Raw genomic sequence first — 21008 nt, 5'->3', positions numbered from 1 at the left:
GGGTGCAGGACAGATGTTCTAGCAAGTGCTGAAGAACACCCAAGTGTCGCTCTTACTGTTTGGTGAGCTCCAAGAATACAACTGGAGTAGCCTAATGACAGCACTAGCCAGGCAGTGGGAACCCAGAAACCTCAGCAGCTGGTACTGATTTAGAAAACAGAGAGACAAAATTGCATTTTTTCCTGGCATTTGTGGAAGCCATGAGTTTGGAAGAAGAATTTGAAAAATACAAATGTCTGACATGTTTGTGTTGGAAGTAATTTCAGCTAAAGAATAGGAGTAGGAGAAAAACTGCCATGGCCTAAGGAAGGAAGGATTATCCTTCACAGCAGTGATGGAAAGCCAGGTACAAACCAGTTGAGAACTGTGTGTGTATGCATTATATTTGCAGATAATTTTACCTGTGCAAAGTGGACTGAACATTGTTCGAAGGAGCCCCGCACCTCCCGATGCAGTAATTGAATCCAAGGTGTGTATTTCCTCTCTGTGAATACTTCTTGGAAAATTTTGACTCTACTGAGGACTGTGACAAAATAATTTCCGGAGGTTTTGTGGTGAGAGCCCAAACTCACATTCTGTTGTGCCATGGTGCTCTGCAGCCTGGAGTTACCAGCTCAAGGCTTGGCACATATTAGCCTTGCTAGTCCAGGGCTACACTGAAGCTATTAAATGCTTATTCCCTGCAAAATGTTTTGGATCAGCCATGCTGGTGCTGTGATAAATCTCCAGAGCCGCTGGCGCGCTGCTGGCTGGGTATCTGTCCAGCGCAATCTGGTCCTTCCCGTGCAGAGGAGCATGGGCAGACAGAGCTGCCGCCTAGCTGTAATGCACCAATGCAATATTTCTGAAGTAACTCTTTTTTTTTTTTCTTTTTTCCCCAAAGGCAGCACATGATGCCTTCCTGCACTCTCTGAGCTGAATATTTTCATGGCCTTAGATTTTGCTTGTCATGTGGAAAAGATGGTGCTTTTTTCTTTCTCCATTTTATGTAGTGGGCATCATCCAGCTGTAATGAAATTCCCATCTGGAATCATAATGACCTAACTCGGTAAATCCAGATCCAAACATCCTGATTGTTTTGCAGTTTCTGAGTGCTCTCAAAGCTTCACCCACTGGTAATTCCTGACATTTCAAACTCAATATTTTAAACATCTTGTATTTTCCATTTTGCTTCCAGTCAGGGGGAAATGATGTATGGCAGCTGATCAGACAGCTTGGTTTAAGTTATTGGCTGATATCTTTATTTGCGCACCAGCCTTGTGAAGATATTTTGATTGCACTTCACTTGAGCCATATCCTGCCTTTGAGAACTTGTTCTTAGCCTCCTTGTCTTCCTGGAGCCAGCTGAGCCTTGAGGGCAGGATTTGGCCCTGTGGGGTGAAATAGCTGGAGGACTTAATCGGTCATCTTCTGAGAGGTTGTACCTGACCCATCTCTCATGGGAAGATGAGTCAGGAAACACCATACCCTACTTTCACGGAAGTGGAGCGGTCGGTGCATCTTCCAACACCCCAGCCTTTGTTCTCCATTGCCTTGCACCTTAGTGCTTCTGTTGAGACTAATACCTGTGGGGATAAAGGTGCTTTTCAGCTTGAATTAGTCATATCTTTTGCATTAAATAAGGGGTCAAGAAGACATGGATCCCTGTGTATGCTCCCACCTCACTCTCACAGGCAGAGTCCTTCACAGCTGTCACGTTACTTAGCTTTACACCTTATTGTGCAATGTATGTATGTTTTTGTTTTAGAAAGAAGTGGTGAGGGATGATGTCTTCTGGGGTTACAACAGGCGCAGCATCCTTGACCGGCTGCGTTTGGATGACAAGGTGGCCTATGTCACAGGTGGAGGGCAAGGAATTGGAAGAGCCTTTGCTCATGCGTTGGGGGAAGCTGGTGCTAAAGTAGCTGTTGTGGATCTGGTCCTTGCAAAGGCAGAAGCGGTGGTGTGTGAGCTCAACCTCAAAGGTAAGCACGGGGCTGACCTGCAGGTCCTGCTGTACACAACCTGGTGATGAGTGCTGTAATGGGCTGCTTTGCTTGTTCTAACCTGATCCTTTCTCTGCAGTGCCGTTATCTTCCATCCACCCTGGATGGGGAATATGTTTAGAGCAGAGGATTTTCAAACAGCAAATACATGCCATGGTCACAAAGCTTCTCCTGTCTCAGGAAACAGTCATTGATATCACATTATCTGCTAGAGCTATTTATCAATATAAACTCAACCAGAGGGGTAAAGTGATCCAAACACCATTCCTTGCCAAGAGTGCCCAAAGGAAACATAACAGTGAGCCACAAATGACAGGGACAGAGAAGCGCCACCTCTTGCACATGAGGTCTGTATAACCTGCATTGAACAGGGATGGTGTTCCTCAGAATAAATCATGCAGCAGCCAAGGCACCTCAGGCTTCACTAAGGATGGATGACAGAGATTTCCTATGAACTCATTAGCGCACACCCATTCTCTGGCACCTCTTCTGTACCTAATGTCTGGACCATGAGCAAAAACACCAAAACAAGGTAGAGGTATTGTCAGCCTAAATCTCTCATTGTGCCCCCAAATTGAAGCAAAGTCATTTTCGAAACCCTCAGCTGTAGTTCTTTCAAACATGCATGCAAGGTCAGATATAGGAACAAAATACTAATAGATGTAATAACTAAAATCAAAAAAAGAGGTAAAATCCTCTACAAGCCACTTCTATTTTAGCAGTAAAAACAGAAAATGTGACATAAAACTGAATTTCCCCCTAGAGTCATGCTAAACTGCAATTGTGAAAGGGAAAAAGAAAACTGGAAATATAATTTAACGAGAAAAGAGAGGAAGTGTTACTCATTTTATAATTCCTTTTGTGTGATTACAACCAAGCCTTTGTCAAAGTTCAATACTTCATTGCCTCTAAAGATGGAGCTTTACCCAGGAAATTTTCATATTCCTGTTTGGATACAGTCACCAATATTTGTTTCCAGTCTGGCTTCAGAAAGGGATTGGACCATTGGAAACCATATTCTCCAGCAAAACCAGCCCCTGCAGATGTATTTCTATCACTCAGTCTCAATCAGCTTCCTGAGGCAGGGGCGAGGAACGGTTCGGTTCTGGGTTTGATGCCATCCTGAGCCTCCACAGAGAACATCTCAAACAAAAAGTCCCAGTCTGTACAATTCCAGCTGTAATAAGCAGGAGACACAGTATTAGTGTAATGGATAAAGCTTTGATTGCTGGTCTGATCCTAAATAATGACCTAGAATAGAAAGTGTCCATCTCCTATTACAAATTCTTGACTCATCCAGTCCCTCCTTCCCTGAAGCCTTTTCATTTTCTTACACACTGAAGCCATATGGTCTTGGCACAAAGTAGCTGTGCCCTACAAGTTGACTTGCCTTTTGGACATTTTTTCACAGTGAGATCCTGCATACCAAGTAGAGTTATTCAGATAGAAATGGGCTACTTGATGGAGCCATGAGACTTTGGATGCCAACAGCTTATTTGAAAACCAACTTAACTTTTCTCTAGGGCATTTGCAATAAGAGTTTGATCTTCCCTCCTTTAACGACTGTCCTATATCTCTGCTCCTTCACCAGTGGGCTGCAAGCCCAGAAGAGGTGGTGGTGAGGGGGATGTTACAAAATGCAGTCGGAGAGGTCATGAAGCATAGCAAATACTATTGCAGTCTAAAGTAAAGAAAATCTCACTTCTCAGTCTTTACACATCTTTATCCTTTGAGGTCAAATATTCTCTATCAACTTGACCAGTGCAGCTGGTCGGGGCACATCTATTCCATCTCATGACGGTTTCTGAGGTTTCAAATTTATTGTCATTCCTTGTTGGAGCAAAACCCAAAGTTTGTAATGCTTTTGTGAAAGGGAATTATATCCAAATGCCAGCTTTTGGAAAGGATCTGAAAAGGTCAGGTTTTCAATCTCTTTCTCTCCAGAGGTAACTGAAGAGTCTAAACTGGACCTCAGAAGCTTTCCCTTGAAAACTTTTGTTGAAATCAATGTTTCCATGAAACATTTTGGCTTCAAAGAAGTAACATACTCTATTGGAAATAGATTTTGACAAAAAGGTTCAGCTAGCTTTACTCTCAAAATATTCATATGAGTAAACTGAAACAATCATAGTATTAATATGTATCTTTCCTGCTATAACAAGCACAAGAAAGCTGTGATTTCCGCCCCCACCCTCCCGCTCTTTGGTTGTGGATCTCTAATTCAAAGTTGGAAAAGCAGTGCCCCAAGTCATTCCTATACTGATATTTTTTCAAAACGTTTTGCTTAGCTTTCTTAAACTCGCTTTGCTTCTTATACCAAGGAGCCTTTTACTGTCTTTTGGGATGGTGCTATCATTTCATGATGAGTTTTAAACATCAGAACCTCTGTGATCTCAGTTTTCGCTTTGTTAGACAGCTCGAGTGTATCTCCCTTGGCTACAGGGGTCTTTGTTTTTAGATCCTGCGTGAGCACCTCTTCCAACAGTTGCTAATGGATCCTGACAGAAGAACCAAAAATGATGAAACATAACCAAAAAATCCTAAGGGTTACCTTCCACTACATACGCATCTGTCTTCAGGGTGAATTACTGCCTGTACCTTAAGGGAAGAATTAGTCTGATGGGATTTTTTAAATGTGCTTTTTCACTGTAACCTATGCAAATGCCTTCCCCACAATGTCACTTCTGATCTTCTTGGCTATATACAATGTTTTACTCCCATTCATACTGAAAGAGCAGAGATGAAGCCCCATGGCAGGGGGGGCTGTGTACATGTCCCCTGCAGAAGGGCACCTCGGGCAGATTCAGCACATCGATGCCCCTCCGACACAGAGCTACTGGGCCCCTCTGCTGCCCCTCTCATCACAAAACTGCCTCCACGAGCATCACAAAACTGAACTGAGGGCCGTAGATCTGCATTGGTACTGTTGTACGTATAGCAGCACAGTCATGTCTTTGGTTTCTTACCTTCAGTTAGGACTACTGATTTTTAAGCTATTTTTCCATAATTTATTTTATTTATTTATTTACAGCAGATGGTTTGGGGAGGCAGTGGAGAGACAGACTGTGGGGTTTTTTTCCCTGAGTGCAGGGATATCAGCTGAATTGATTAAGGTCAAGTGTGAGACTCTGGTTAGAAGTGAGCGTGCCTTCACTACTTCTTCACAGACACTTGCGCATGGCACCTTTTGGCTTGTTTTTATGAACTATTGTATAAGACGAAGCCATAAATGGGGTGAGAGTTGGAGGGCAGGTGAAGAGCCTCATTCTGTTACCATTAGTAACACGCACCCATTTTGTCTGTGAATTGAATAAGAAAGATTGCAGCAGCTCCCTGTACGTTACGTGTCTCGATAACAATCAGGAGGGGCAATGGTGGCTGTCTGGTTATTCTTATTTTTTCGGTGTATTTATCATAAAACCTGTGTTAAAATAAGAGGTCTTGTTTTGTGGTAGAACCTGTATTCATTTTTGTAGGCGGCTGCATTGCGAATCTGCCCTTTTCTCTGCTGTGGAAAGCAAGGGGACCGTGACATAGCTGAAGGGCACAGGGGACATTAGGTCCCACAGTACTGCATGGGGAGCACCCCAGACAGACCAGCATCACTTTGTGGCATGGACACTGGCAGGCTCCTGGAGGCACTGGAGACCAAGAGGAGCTTTTCCATCCAAAAGCCTCTTTCCTATAATTTTCTTCAAATATCATGGGCAGATGTTGCTTTTCCTTGCTTTCATGGAAGCCTCCACCTCAAAGTTTCATTTTAATTTTTTTTATTAGAATTATCTAAAAAAGGGACCAATAGGGAATAATTTTTCCATTTAAATATAAGTAAAAATGTATTGCTTTAATAACTGTAGCTTCCTACCTGTGCACTTTTTGCTTACAGACTGCTGATCTATGGTCCAAGCCCAGTGGCTGCCTCCCTCCTTGTGAGATAAGACCCATTTTACCACAGCCCTTACTGGTGTAGCCTTGGTTGGCTTTCAGGATGAGTATAAACCCATTGGCACCAGGCGCCTCACTAGGCTGCTTATTTCGTTTAATAATAAGTGTATTTAAAGCTGATTTGGACAGTAAATTAAATGAAGCTATTTACAGATCAGCACTGGTGCAAAAATCAGTGCCTGTCTTTTTCGCAGAAAAAAATGCCTAACTTTTACATATTTTGAAACCGGTAAACCTCTTAACTTCAGAATGTTTGTATTATTCTGGTAGTGTGATTTGCAATAAATAAGGTCAGAGACTGTGACTACCACACCTGGGAACCTGCAGGTATTCCCAATTAGCTCCCACCTCAGACTGGTTATTTTTTTTCTGAGGCTCCCAGCTGTCTGGATGCTGCAGTTCACCTAGAGAGCACTTTTTGGACAAATTGTTTTGACTTCCGCAGCATCTTGTGGGAAACTGGGATTAAAAAAAAAAAAATAATAATAAAAAAAAAATCTACATTTGATCAAATGAAAGACTCCTTTGCTTTCTCTTGTTCCTGAGCTGCTGCCATCGGCTCTGTGGAGCTGCTCCCGGCCGGGGAAGCTGCAGTTGAAGGTTTGGACAGAAGATGGTGCAGTGTTCAAAGCTTCGTCCTGCTGGAGCGGCGAACTCCACTCTCATACCTCGGGTTTATGTTTGCCTCCCAAAAAGCAAACCTCGCACCAGTTGGCAACTTTAATAGGAGTATTACTATAACAAACAGCCATTTTGTTAAAATTTGTGGAGCAATGAGTTAAGGTGGCACACACATATATATATACACACACACATATGTGTATGAATTAATAAATAATCATTAACAAAAATATATCTATTTTTCTTTGTGAATTCCTGTACTGACTTCATCACTCTTATTTTAACCCAGGGATTAAAAGCATTGCCCTTGCAGCAGATGTAAGCAAACCTGAGGATGTGCAAAGGATTGTGGATACAATCGTAGCTCGCTGGGGCACAGTTCACATTGCATGCAACAATGCAGGAATCAATATGAACTCTGCAAGTGAAGATACTTCCCTAGAAGAATGGGACAAAACTTTTAACGTTAATTTACGAGGATTATTTATGTGCTGCCAAGTAAGTGTGAAACGCTGTGCTGGTTTGTTTTGCAAACGGGTACTGATTTTCTAAGCATTTACTTCACCAAGATTTAATAACACTTTATTAGTAATTATCACAATAAAATGGGTCCTAGTTTTGGTGGAGTTAAGGAGAGATTTGTTTTATATCAATTACAGGTTTTGGTCAGTATTTTCAAAAGCAGCTGGTACTTACTGGCTGCCCAAGCCCAGGCATTTAAGAAGGTGGTTATTCAACACTTCCTGAAAAGCAAAAAGATTTGGGGGGCAAATCCCAACATCAGTGATTATTTTGAAAAAATATTGCCAACAGCAAAGAGGGTCTGAAATGGTAATGGGATTTTTCCTGCATCAGCCATTTTTATACCAAGTTTTTATATCAAGTGCTTAAAAAAAATGTGTTAGCACATAAACTCTTCTGAAAAGTGAAGACTAATTTATTATCATGTCATTATTAGCACAATCACAAAAAGGGTCACTGGTCTTTCCTTTAATTTCTGTCACAGGCTGCAGGCCGCATTATGCTGAATCAAGGATATGGGAAGATAATTAACACAGCATCTATGGCAAGTTTAATAGGTGAGTGATGAGAGCTAACAGTTGTGCTTCAGAATCCATATTTTAATTACTACCGATGCTATTTGAATCAATTAAACCTGTATTGGGAAGGAGTAAATCACTGACATTTTGTATTAGAGGAAATGTACTACAAAATTTTTATTGATATCATTTTTCAACATTTATCTGTCCTCTATGTTTTAGAGCACTTATTACTTTTTATAGAAGAGGTGGAGTCACCTTCTCTGACTCCGATGCACTGATGGCATGGGAGAGGGGCTGGTGCACTCCTCATTCATTTCAGGAAAATGTGGTTGAGTGAAGGAAGCCGCGGTGGCCCCCTGATGTTTACAAGCCACCCAAAAGCTTTTGTGCCGGTCTTCGCCCCAGTACCCGCGGTTTTATTTCGTTATCGTTGCCAACAGGTGTCTCCACCAACGCTGCTGAATCAGCAGTGTCGTCAAAAGCGCCAATAAACCATCGTAACATATGGAATGAAATCCCTACTGCTGAGCTAATCTGGAAGGCAGTTACATGCTGGTGAACTGAGGCCCATGTAACAAAAATTGATCAATTACACAAATTAAGCATAGCCCTTTAGGAATTTATTTTATTGGTCTGGACATCTGTTGCAGTATTGTCCAAATCCAAAAATCAAACGGTGCCTTGGGTTGCCAAGTTAGGCAAGAAAATCTAGTAGCTATAAAAGTACAACTGAAAGCCCCTATATTAATGTCATGTCCATCTGCTGAATGTTACATAAATATGCAGTCTTTTTATTTTCCTTGGGAATAACATTTATTTTTACTGCGCCCAGTTTGACATTCGGTGACATTCTGCTCAGTTTATTGCACAGTAACTTTAAATGTTTCTTCAAAAATGCATTTATAATGTTGTTGTTAATACTTTTTTTCAAGTGTCTTTACCAGCTGTTTTACTTATGCTTAAACACCAGCATCGTCCCTCTGCCCCGGCTTTGTAGAGTTACAAAATCTCCCAAAGAAAAATAGTTTTGAAAAGAACGTAAAGCTTTAAATTTCGAATGCCCCTGACTTTTGTGCTCTGCTTCGCACAGTGAGGCTCTGCTCTGGGCTTGGGCTGTCACTGTCCACATCATCGTTGCAAAGCAGGATTTACTGAGAACTATTCCACCCAAGAGAAAATCACGAAGCTTTGGAAACTGGCACCAGCCGGGGGGTCTGCTGGTTTGGCACGCTGCTCCTGGCCTCGCTCTTGCAGCCCAGAAGTGTTCTCCCCAGCTTGAGGAGACGCATTTCCCGGCTTCTCCATCGGGCCCTGGCGCAGCTCTGCTGAGCTGGAGGTGATGCCATTCCACCAGGGCATCCAGCCCAGCCCCAGCTCAGGGTTGTACCTCCTTGGCTGGCATGGCAAGTCCACTGAGACCCACATGGGGATCATGTTTGAGGGCAGCATCGTTCCTGGGGCCAGAATGAGTGTTGGAAAGCAACCCTAAGAGCAGCCTGGAAGGGTCTTTGCAAGATGGGTTTAAATGTCAGTGAAAGTTAATGCATGCTAGACCAGAAGTTAAGAGACAACGAGATGTGTTTACCTTCTGAACCTGTTTGAATCTTGGCATTGAAAAAATCTAGTAGTTATAAAACTACGACTGAAAACCACGATGTTCATATCATGTCCATCTGCTGAATGTTAAATAAATATGTTGGTTGGTTGGTTATTTAAGTATGTTGGCCAACTGGCATAGTATGAAATGTTTCTAGAAATAGTTAGGGGATATTTTTTTGTTGTTGTTGTAGGTTGAGTCCTTCCTCAGAGATACAGGAAAATGAGAAGACTCTTAGCAGGATAGGGAGGTTTTTGTTTGTGATTTTCCAGATACACTGCTCAGAATCAGTTTTAATTAATTGAAGATAAGCTGCATACATTTTGCATATGTGCATTTTGATTCTGGTATTTCACTGGAATTATTCCAGACGTATGCTTCAGCAGCGGAGACGAGGCTGCTGTGGCTCAGCGATTTGCATAGGTGTAACTCAGATCTGTATTTTTTACAGTGAATATCCTTAGTGATAAGTGGTCTGGTTGTCTCTGTGTGCACCTCTCATTAACATTACATGGCTGCTTCAAGGTCAGGCTGGAAGCCTTATGCACCGAACAAGGTTGCAAAAACATAGTGTCAGGTATTTAAAATATAATGCAGCTGATGTTGGCAGCATTTTTATCTGCTTTCCTCCCATCTTCTCCGTCTGAAACAGGATGCCCACTTCCCAGAAGCCTTACAAATTCAGATTTTGTTGGTGACACTGCTGGAGGCATAGGTTTATTCACAAGCTCTAGCCCTGTTTTGTGTGAGTTTGGAGGGCTGCAGATTTGCTCTTCTGCCTATAAGAGACCACCTGAGGTAAGGGAAGAGGAGGAGATGCGGGTGTTCAGCTGCAGAAAGCCCACCCAGCACTAGAGCTTTGCAGCACCCATTGGCTTCTTCTTGAGCTCTTCTGATTGAAAGGAGACAAGTGTCTCAGGAAGGGGAAATTTCATCTTTTGAATTACCTTCCTCAGATAATCTTATGAAGACAAAAGGATTTACATGGAAGGATTCTCCAAAACCCTGAGCACCCACCCCAAATCAGTAAGCTGCTTCTGATGGCTCGCAGCAACTTGCTGTTCTCATCCACGTGTGCTAGAGGTGCAGAGCTGGTGCCAAAAGTTCTGCTCTTAGCAAATGCCAAATGATTTATCACAAACAGACATGTTTGGAAAGTTTAGCAGAGAACTGCTTTTGGGAGGTTACAAGGTTAACTACCAAAGTTGTATGTAACTTGGAGCTGATGCATGGCAATTAATCAAGAAATTACATTCCACCTCTTTTCAAGAGCCCACATGGCACACTGTGTCTGGGGGGCAACAGGCACATGCAGAGGGCAAAGCAGTTCTGCTGGTCAAAATGCGAATTATTTCATATTGAACAATAAATCAGTGCAGAATAAATGCTGGCAGAGGGGGGCCATGGTGTGAAATGCTCTTTATAGCAAGCAAAAAGCCCCTGAATTCTGAGCAAACCTTCAGCACATGCAGAAACAAAGAAGCACTAATTGTTGCTCCCATCATCTGTGTGCTTTAAATCTATGCACAAACATCTACGTTCAAGGCAAAGGTCCTCATTCATATGCTCAGGAATTTGCAGCAGTGCTTTCATCTCTTTCAGACTTTAGATAACTCAGTTAGTTACCATCTTCTTTTCACCCTTTAAACTGACATACTCAAACCCTTTAGTCAACAGAAGGAATTGTGGATATGTTGGGATACCATGTATGATAGTGAACTAGAAGAGGTGCACCATCCTAACTTCCTAAATTAAGAACAATTTGATCCCAAGTGCCAGTTCTGCTTATGTGCTTTTATCAAAATACTGTGTGGGGTTTGCCTGCTGTACCTTACACAAAGGCGGCAGTTCAGCCTTGACTAACCCCACAGGCTACAATTGCTTGCCCTTGTGATTACTGATATTTAGCACCAATTCTCCCCACTTTCCCTCCATGGAAGAGTCAGCTACTCAGTGATGCTCAGTACAGATACGGTGCTGACTATGGATCCGTGTTTTGCACTGGATTTATTTAATGAAGTCATGATGGCGGCCAGAAAAGCCCAAGGAAAGACACTGTGGGTGTAAATCCCAACAGATGGACTGACTTGCTTTGACTCCCGTGGGTTTAAAGCACTTTACACCCACTGGGGATTTGTCCTTAAGTAGCTTTCTAGGGAATATTGCAAATGTGAGAGCTGGTGGAGGGGCAGAGCCACTCGAGCACATAGCACTAACAAGCTTGAACATTGTAATTAGCAAGCCGATCATTTTCCCTCTTTGATTGACATGTGACATCTCTGAAACATTTTCAAAAGCTTCAGATTTTGAAAGTGGTGGGTGTTCTGAATTTTTGGGACGCACCTGTGCTCACATCCGCACAAACACTGATTAGATAATATGATGTGTTTGCTTCAGACTATGGATAATTTAAAAATTCAGGAGAATAATTTGTTCCAAGAAGCTAGATATAATATGTTATATAAAATATAATATATTATATTATATTGTATTGTATTATATTATATTATTGCTATAATCTTTTTTATTAGTATTACAGTGTACAAGTATTTTATATAAACATACATATGTGTATAATATATGAATGTGCATGTGTGTATAAGATTATTTATCTTCCTTGAGAGTAGTCAAACATTGCATATGTATGTTTAATACACTGGTTTTAGTTTTGTCCAAATATAGAACCTTTAAAATGTCTTTATTTTTTTCTCTATTTTTTCCAGTAGCCCAGCTGCTGAGGCAAAAACATTACAAGGCAAAACTCAGATTTACTTTTGTGCTGTGGGTGGCTGAATTCCTGTTTCTCCCTGCCTAGTACCAGGGCAAATAGCAAATAGTTCATCTCAATACATGTCCATGTAGTGTTTAAGCTATCTCAATATGTGGAGAATAAATAGTTTTCTATTTCTGAATCCCTTCTAGTCCCACACCCACAGAAGCAGTTGGCGTACAACGTCTCGAAAGCCGGGGTCGTAAAATTAACACAGACATTAGGAACCGAGTGGATTGACAGAGGAGTAAAAGTCAACTGCATTTCCCCGTAAGTAAAACGTAGTCTAATTTTGAAAGTACAAAGAATGAAAGGCTCTAAAAAGCTCAAATGAACAGTATCTCAGCAAATAAAGTTTCTAATTAGCAGGTGGATTGCATCTCTTTTTATGTTGTCTTTTCCTTAACAAAGGTTTAAATACTTAGAACCAAGCCTGCTCTGTTGCTGTATATATTCAAGGATTTAAGGAGAGGTTTTAGCATTTGATAATAGGTTTTCCAATAACATGAAGGGTAGTTTTTAGCATTTCTCTTCCAGATGAAATATATCCTTAGTCTGTCCAAGCCTTCTGCGGTTAAAGAAAAGGCTTTTGACACTTAATAGACAATACTTCTTTCCCCTTTTTACTTGAGACAAATATATAGGCACTTTAAAAGCCACATTGTACTGCTGTAATTGAGATACTGTTCAGGTCTGACAATCACAGGAGGCCAGGTGTAATTTTGTAAATATATATATGTATATATATATATTACAAATTATATTTTCCTTATTTTCAGAGGCTTAAAGCTGTATGTTTTATTTTATGGTATTTATTCACAAAGAAAAGTCTTCTTGCCACATATACTTTTTCTCTCCCTGTTTCTCACACACATGGCCAACACAGTCATTTTATTAAACAATTAACAGTGCATGATAGTGCTAAGCAGAAACCCAAGTGGACAGCATTAATTGGAAGCGGTCAAATTCCATAGACCATTGAAGTCAATCAGGGTAAGTAAGAAGGGCAGGATTTTAACCCAGGAGTTAAATTGTAATAATGAAGATATAATGTACGTCAAATTAGGAAAAACAAATTACATATTTTAATCCACAAAGTAGAGTGAAAAAAAAATAATCACAGAGCTCAATGGCAAGTGCCTCTGTTTTTAGTGTTGGTCTGCTCTTCACTGTCTTGCGCTAGCTCTCTTCCTTATGATTATTTATTACTAATTATACCAGTGACTCCAGCCATTGCTCTATGTGATCCACAGATTCTTTAAACAGCATTTTACTTCGTAGTGGGATTTTCCCCGTGCCAATGGTAGCAGCTCTGCAATAATGTTCCCACAACTGGTGCTAGTGCATTTACACTGGCTTTCGAGAGCCAGGGGAGATGAAGGGAATTAGGGAAGCTCAGCAGGATCTGTATCTGAAAACACACAGGTAATTGGTACCAACAGAGGTGGGATAGTAGTGCCACATTCACAGTAATCATGGCTGAGGAATCTCTTAGATGAGGAATTACCCATTTGTATGGGTTTACATAAATCTAAAAAATATCCACTGGATGATCAAAACTCATTGTTTTATATAAGTTGGAAACATACACTCATATTTGAAGAAATTATGTTTCTGGAGACAGTTGTCAGAGCATGGAGAAAAAATAGCCAGACTTCAATTTTTCTACTTATGAAGCCAAAACAGGGCTGTATTTTGATCATCCCTAAGTGTCTAGAAGATGTGAACCTGTATTTCAGTGCAGATTTGGACTCATACTTGGAACCGTGGACCTCACCAGTCTCATTGTCATGTCTCTTGATGTGACTCACTGAGGCACAGGAGCATCTTCAACCCACTTGAGCTTAGTACCCAACACTGGGCAGTAAATGCACAAGTCTTTCTGAGCATGGATGTCCAACCTAGCCTGTAGCCATCTCCCACAAGGAGGGGATTTTGAGGTGTGTGAGGAACACAGAGGTAGATATAGGGCATGATGGTACCCCAGATAATCTCTGCATAAATAAAATATGTAAGTGTGCCTGTAGGTCATTTGCCCTTTCCACTCACAGTTGCATTAATGCTTTAAGGCACTCTCAGCATACCTCTGGCTGAAGTTCCAAACATTCCAGTCTGGCCTTAATATTATTTCACCATGCAAGCCTTTTGGCCTTTTTTCCCCTCTTCCTATCTGGTCACTTTTTACCAACTTAATTCCTTAATGAGTGCATAAAACTTATGCAGAGCAATGCATAAAAGTTATCAATGCATAAAATGTTATGGCAGAGTCCTTAAGATAATTTATTGCATTTATAAAGTTGAAGATTCAAGCTTCCCTTGCTGGCAGACAAGCCTCGTGCCTGTGGGGAGAAGGTGACCAAGTCTCCCTGGATGCTTTGGCCGACTTTGCCTGTTGCTTCATTCAGAAACGAGTGTCTCTGTGTATCATAACTGTGCTCAGCCCTCCTGCCACCATCTACTGCAATTGCCTGGTACCCTGCTGCACAGATGATGCTGTGCAAATTTAAGAAGGTGCTGGAGTCTTCCTGAAAATGATGTGGGGGTCAGGCTGCAGAGGGGACCTGGTTGTGAATAGGGACCTTTACAGAGCACTGACTGGCAGACGATGCCTGGCTGCCCACAACATGGTTTAGTCCCTTTCCTAGTCCCCACACATGTGACGTGTATCGGGTGTCTCGGAGCAGAGAACTTTTGATGGTCTCTGTTTTTTGGCATGTGCAGCATTGGAACACTTCATTTTTGCAGCCATTGCGCTGAATCAATGTCCATTTTGGGGGCTAATTGCATCTCCCTGCTTGATTTGCAAGGCATAAAATGCCATAATGTGACGACCTTTGGGATGGGCAGATAGAAGTTGATCTTCAGCTCAAACCACAGCCACAGCTGGGCCAGCTTATCAGGGACCCAGTTAAACTCAGCAGTCTCAGGGGGTGAGCCGTGTTCCCCACTGGTGGGCTGCAGGGATTTGGGTTTGGGCTGTGATGGGCAAAGAGGCTTCATCCCGTGTGTCTGCCTTGCCTCCTGGGACAACACGGAGGCAGATGTAAGGTGCCATATCAGGCTTTTATCTCAGTGGGTACGAGGAGACAGAAAGCAGGTGTGGCAGTTTTTGAGTGTACCTCATCATGGAGGAAGGAGAAGCAGATCTGGCAGGAGAAGGAGCACCCCAGCATCACCTGAAGGTGTCCCAATTAAGCAGCATTACTATCCCCATTAAGCAGCAGTTGTTGCTAGTAAGTATCTTTGGACTTAAATCTAATTCCTTGGGAGATGTCCCAATTAAGTGGATCTCTTGATTAAACACTTCCTGATTAAGTGGAGTGTACTTAACTCATTCAAATTAATAACTCATCTGAAAGAAATCAAGTTACACACAGATGGAATCTTTTTTTGCTCTCATTTGGGGATTGAGCGCACGTAACAATTCCAGTTAAGTATCTGGTAAGTGATATTTTTCCTAATGTGTCTCTCGAAGTGGAAATATTTTAAGCAATTGTTGGGTTTTTTTGTGTGTTTTTGTTGTGTGTGTGTGTGCTGTTCTTTTTTTTTCCCCTAATGTCTCAAATTGTCCTGTGTATCAATAATGAAATATTGATGCTCATGTCTAATGTTAAGGAACCAGCAGTTTAATATTACATTGACATGCAACAGAAAAGTACTGATAGGCTCAGCACTGCATATGAGATGAGGTAGGGAATTAATGCATTGGCAGTTGTCTTTCCTGGAACTGGTTAGAAGCCAACTAAAATCTGCCTAAAAGGGTTCGACAACATTAAATTGCCCAACTTGGCATCAAAGCTTTCCCAGAAGATGTGTAGTATCAATGACATGCCTAATATTTATAGTGCCATCAGTATGTGTGTTTGCAACTTTTAAATTTTGCACTATATTTTTTCTCATTTATATAACAAAAATTTGTAATGAAGTTTTGTTATACATCTAAATTTTTGCTACTTGAAGTGAACCTAAAGAAAAGTCCAGCAAGAGGCAAAGCACTGTGATTTACAGGTTGCAGTGATCAGACCAAAGGTCATTTTTAAGAACAAATTGGAAAAGTGTCCTCTTTTTAGCAAAAAACTGTTGTGCTGGAGGACTATGTGTTGTATTCCCTGATCTGCATTACCTTGGGGTTAAAACATATACATAAGTGAAAAAAAAAATTAAAAATCATATGGATCTTATTCTGGTCTCTAATAGTGTAAAGCCAGAATGATTACGCTGATGGTTTTGTAAGCACGGTGAGAGGCACGTAAGGGAGAGGAGTCCAACATATTTCACATCTGCTGCTCAAAGCACGTTTCTCTCTGAAGAAAACCAGTTCTCGAGGAGTTTGGGAGAGTGAGGGGGGAGAGAAGGGGGTTGTGCTTGGAGGAGAAAAGTGAACCATCCACAGTCCTATACTGGAATGTGTTTGATTTTATTATGTTGCCAGAGCTTAAGCGAGCTGCATCGCTCAGTGTTCTGAACTGCTCTGGTGTTTATTGACAATTACAATAAAAAATAAAGCTGATATTTAAATCCTGCCCGATTAGTGAAAAGAGAAATGTTTGGGGGAAAGTCTGAATTAGTTCTACTTCATAACAGAGTAAATAGCAGATTTCAGCCTTCATTTAAAACAAAAGGTAAGTCTCATACCCAGAATCCAATGTGTCTCAAAAAATTATTTCCTTGGAAGTATAAATTGGGATGCCGATGAAGTTTCAGAACAAAACGGGTATTTTTATACTTTGTTCATTTCATATTTATCACTAGCTTGTTTGCTAATTTTCATTTGCAAGAGGCAATTCTTCCAGCTAACTGGCTGCCTCAATGGGCCACTGATTTCTTTGAAGTGACAGTCTGTAAATATGCATAAAAAAGAGATGCAATTAGCGTGTGTGTGGTTCAGTGCAGCCTGATTTCATTGGCAAGTTTACCCACAGTGTTGATAAGCTACATTATCTAGAAAATTGGCCGCTGAAAAACAGCACCTCTGATTGCCAGCAAAGGTTCCAGATAACAGGGTGCTGAAGAGAAATATAATTGAGGTTGAATATGTTAACCAAGGTGTCACATGCTCCTTAGAAGCGCTAATTTATCAGCATGTTGGAATTTTTATTAACATTTGGAATGCATTTCTACCACACTAATGAAGTGGAATTGGCAGTTCAGGTTTTAGTTATTGTCATTTCTGAGAAGTTAAATGTAATTTCTCGTTAGACACAGTTATGTAAATATATTTGTTCAGGGGCTGAAAAAATTATACATTTCACAAAATACAAATATGTTGTTAAGGAGGAGTATGACAAATCAGTTGCAGTTAAAGTCATAAAAGCCAGCCAAATGTTTGCCCTGCATTGTGCTTTCTGGAGCATCACTCATTTTTAGGGCACCTGAAGAAAATGAACTTAGCAGAGTTTTAAATAATGGCGTAGTCACTCATTAATGTAAAAGAGGCAAGACAGGTAAATGCGGTGTGTTTTGTTCAGTTATTTGTTTAAGGAGAGTCGCATGGGGTGTGCTGTGCTTATCTTTGCCTCTCCTGTTTTGTGTGGAAAGGGTCTGGTGCCCGGAGGGGCACTGGCTTTTGTTTTTTCTGGTTTTTGACATCTGGGAAGTTGGGCTGTTTTCAGTTTCTGGGCTGTACACAAACATGTGTGACATTATGCTGCGAAGTGATGAGAAGAGAAATCGGTAGAAGGATGACAGTTCCCAAGAGCTGTGACAGACCCAGACCCAAGGAGCTTTTGGTTCCAAAGCCATGCTTCGTTTACTCTTAAAAAGAAAAAAGAAAAAAAAGAAAAAAACTGATTATTACAACGAGTAACCTAAAAGTAAGGGCATATTACTATTAGCTAAGAAGATATTGTAGTCTGCATACTCACTTTAAAGAAAACCTCTAAGCCTGCCCATTGGCAGCGAAAGGCAATAGGGAAGAAGCTCTATTGAAGTTTTCATCCTGGCTTTCAGCAGAGACAGAGCAGGTCTGACTTCTGCCTCTCTTTTATGCTACTCCATGGTTTTTCCTTCTGAATTAACATCTTCAAAACCTGTAAGTGCTGCCTTTCCTTTTGGGGAAAACCCAATCCTAAACTCTCGGTGCATGTGCTCACTGCAGGGGCATCGTTGACACGCCGCTCATCCGCTCCAAGGAGCTGCGGCCGCTGGTGGGGCGCTGGCTGGAGGACATCCCCGCCGGGAGGCTGGCCCGGGTCACCGACCTGCAGGCTGCTGTCGTCTACTTGGCCTCTGAAGCCTCAGACTACGTGACAGGCCATAATCTGGTCATTGAGGGTGGCCAGAGCCTGTGGTAAGGGACACCCTGCAGCCTCCCATCTCGGGTATAGTTCGCTTTGGAAAGTGTGTATTAATGTTTAGCTTAGTCTCAGTTTTGGCCTGTGTGGCTAAGTGGCCAGCTAGTATGAAATGATTGTTTTCTTCTTTGGAGTGTTGCTTTGGAGACTTGCATAATGCAAAAAGAAAAAAAAAAAGATATCTTTTATTTTCAACATTTTCGAGCTTTTCACTATGCATTCATATTTCTGTTAAATTGGCATTTAATGATATAAAGGCACATTTACTGCAGTGAGATTTGGTTATTGTTTAGTTTAACAGGGGGCATTTTTAAAGCTATCAATATTAGCTGGTCTGTGTAGTGTATTGTTCTTAAGATTTTTTTGTATTCAAGTTGTTCCAGTGACATCTGTGAGTGCTGAAAAACAGTTGGATGTAGTGTTAAAAAAATAAATTAGTTCATTGCATTTGAACCTGAATGTTGCCATTTTATATTTACTGGTGTTCTTGGTTTTTGACAGTGTTTTTATACAAACACCCACATAAATGCCCCTGAAAGAAAAGTACTATACTTAATAGAGAATCATGCTTGGTAATTACAATGGCTCTAATCCAAAGCCCATAGAGGTAAGTGGAGACTGCTCATATACTTTAAGTTAAATGCATATATAAGTGTTGATACAACTGGGTCTTTGTTTTCCTTGATAGGCAGATATAAGCAAAGGTCTCCTTCCAAAGTTTTTTTTTTCCTCCTGTAAAATTCTAAAGACAACTCTCAGGTGTAAATCAGGGCCAGCTCAAATGGTATCAGTACAGTTCTGTTGGCTGAAGAGCTCATTTCAGCAATACTGCTGGGTTCGTTGCTTATAGGCAGTAAAAGGTGGCACAATAACACCACCATTTTGATAACACTCTGAATTTATACAGGCTTCCATCCTGAGGGCCTTTAAGCATAACCTAAGGAGAATTTACGGGAAGGAATTCACTTGCAAATCCTCATGTCATTTGTTTTGCATTTGGCAGCTCTTTGTTACCATAACATAAATAATTTTGGATGAATGTCATTACTTTGATTAAGTGCTACAAGTCCATACATTGGCTAGCCATTATTGTGGTGAATTGCTATAATGGTTTCAGACTTGACATTCGCTGCCACATTGTAAGGTATGCATCCCGCTGACGTACTATCATCGTTATCGTGGATAAAGTGCAAGAAGATACCTGTCTTCATTAAATTTTCTATTAGACCATTGATAATTAATACATATCTCATGTTTCATCTCTAGCCGTTTTCTGGGGAGTGTTGCTGTTAAGCGACTCAGGGCTAGAGCTTTTTGGCTTGAAATCCCTACATTGTGTGCATGATCTAATTTATTGACAATGCTCTGCAAACTCACAGACTCAAGGAGAGCTCAATTTTTGATAAATCTTCAAGAAAAACAATTAAGGATTTAAACGTTTTATTATTTTTCTGGGCTCACAAAACCTTTTCTCTCCTAGCTCACACACTTGCATCATTTTGTGTCATGCTCTGGAGGGCTCGGTGGAGTTCTCACATCCCTCTGGCTGGCTTTTCACCCAGAGGTTAATGTGCAAACATTGGTGAACTCATCAGGAGCTCTTCCAAGGGATCCTAGAGGGGCTTGTATACTATCACTTGGACTGCTGGTGAACAGTTTGTTGCAGCTCCTACCTAAAGTGTAAAATAACAAACTTTAGCTAATTTGAAACACGAACTGCAGTTGGCACTGGAACTATGACCAATGTTCTTGCTTTCTCAGTAGAAAGACAAAGAGCTGAACGAGCTGCTGAGGCTGAACACCCTTCCCCTGTCTGGAGATGGCTGCAGGTTAGCTCCAACTGGCACTGGCTGGGCGTTGCAGGAAGCTGAAGTTCATTGTCCTGGTGCCCAGTGTTCTTGGGAAGATTTTCAGCCAGGAAGGGTCATGCTGTGACTTTCACAAGCCTCAAATTAACTTCAAAAACAAAACCCAGACAGAAAAAAAAAACAAACCCAGACTTTAAAAAAAAAAAAAAAAAATCAAAATTATTTCTTACCTAAGCAGCCTTCAGTGTCTGGACTAGTGCTTGTCTTGCTCCAATCTGTCTGCCCCCAGGCTCTGCCTTTGAAGGGCTGAGCGGGCAGAGCAGAGTGAGTGTACCTGCACACAGGCTGATGTGGGGCTTGGACCCTCTTTGGAGACACTGCTATGTGCCCATGCAGACCTGGCTCTGCCCCTTGCTGGCCCAGAGAGGCTGGTAGAAGAGACTGTTGTCATTGGTACTCGCCCCGTGATACAGGAGGGTCTCAGGATGAAGCAGCCCAAGGGAGTACAGCACTTGGGGCCAAGCCCCTGCATGGGCAGACACCCTCACAGAACTTTTGGTTTGTGCGGTATCCTCACTGTGGCCAAGGAAAGGAATCCTGGAGGACAGCAGGGGCCAGGGGGGAAATGCCTCTCCCCATGCATGTGTGAGCTGGCCTGTGTCCTCCTAAGGACAGACCTTCACCTTGCTCTTCCACATGCCTATACCCAGGACTTAAGCTGTTCAGGGACTACAGCAACATCGTTGTGGCTCTTGATGGTCTCACTTGTAATTTCCTGGGGGAAAAGGCTGATTTCTGCTCAAAACACAGGGCTGACCATGCAGTGATGCTCCTGTCTGATGCGACCAGACTTCACGTTTGCGTTGGGATCTGTGCCTTGCTGCCTGGTGGCTGCTACCTGGGCATGAGGCTCCTCGCCGGGTGCAGGATCGCACCCTGCCACAGA

At 41.7% G+C, this 21008-nt stretch overlaps 1 protein-coding gene across 1 annotated transcript in view; it reads left to right on the top strand.

Moving 5' to 3' along the window:
* Positions 1 to 18689, top strand: part of LOC135992878 (uncharacterized) — a 30967-nt gene extending 12278 nt beyond the window's left edge. Inside the window, exons 6-11 of the mRNA XM_065642294.1 lie at positions 392 to 469; positions 1748 to 1964; positions 6841 to 7049; positions 7558 to 7630; positions 12114 to 12231; positions 18059 to 18689. Of these exons, the coding sequence (XP_065498366.1) occupies positions 392 to 469; positions 1748 to 1964; positions 6841 to 7049; positions 7558 to 7630; positions 12114 to 12231; positions 18059 to 18254 (891 nt within the window). The 3' untranslated portion in view covers positions 18255 to 18689. The remainder of the gene's footprint in view (positions 1 to 391; positions 470 to 1747; positions 1965 to 6840; positions 7050 to 7557; positions 7631 to 12113; positions 12232 to 18058) is intronic.
* The last annotated feature ends 2319 nt before the right edge of the window (positions 18690 to 21008 follow it).

Source organism: Caloenas nicobarica, chromosome 11, assembly GCF_036013445.1.
Source record: "Caloenas nicobarica isolate bCalNic1 chromosome 11, bCalNic1.hap1, whole genome shotgun sequence".
Taxonomy (NCBI): Eukaryota; Metazoa; Chordata; class Aves; order Columbiformes; family Columbidae; genus Caloenas; species Caloenas nicobarica.
This window is presented reverse-complemented; position numbering and strand designations above follow the sequence as displayed.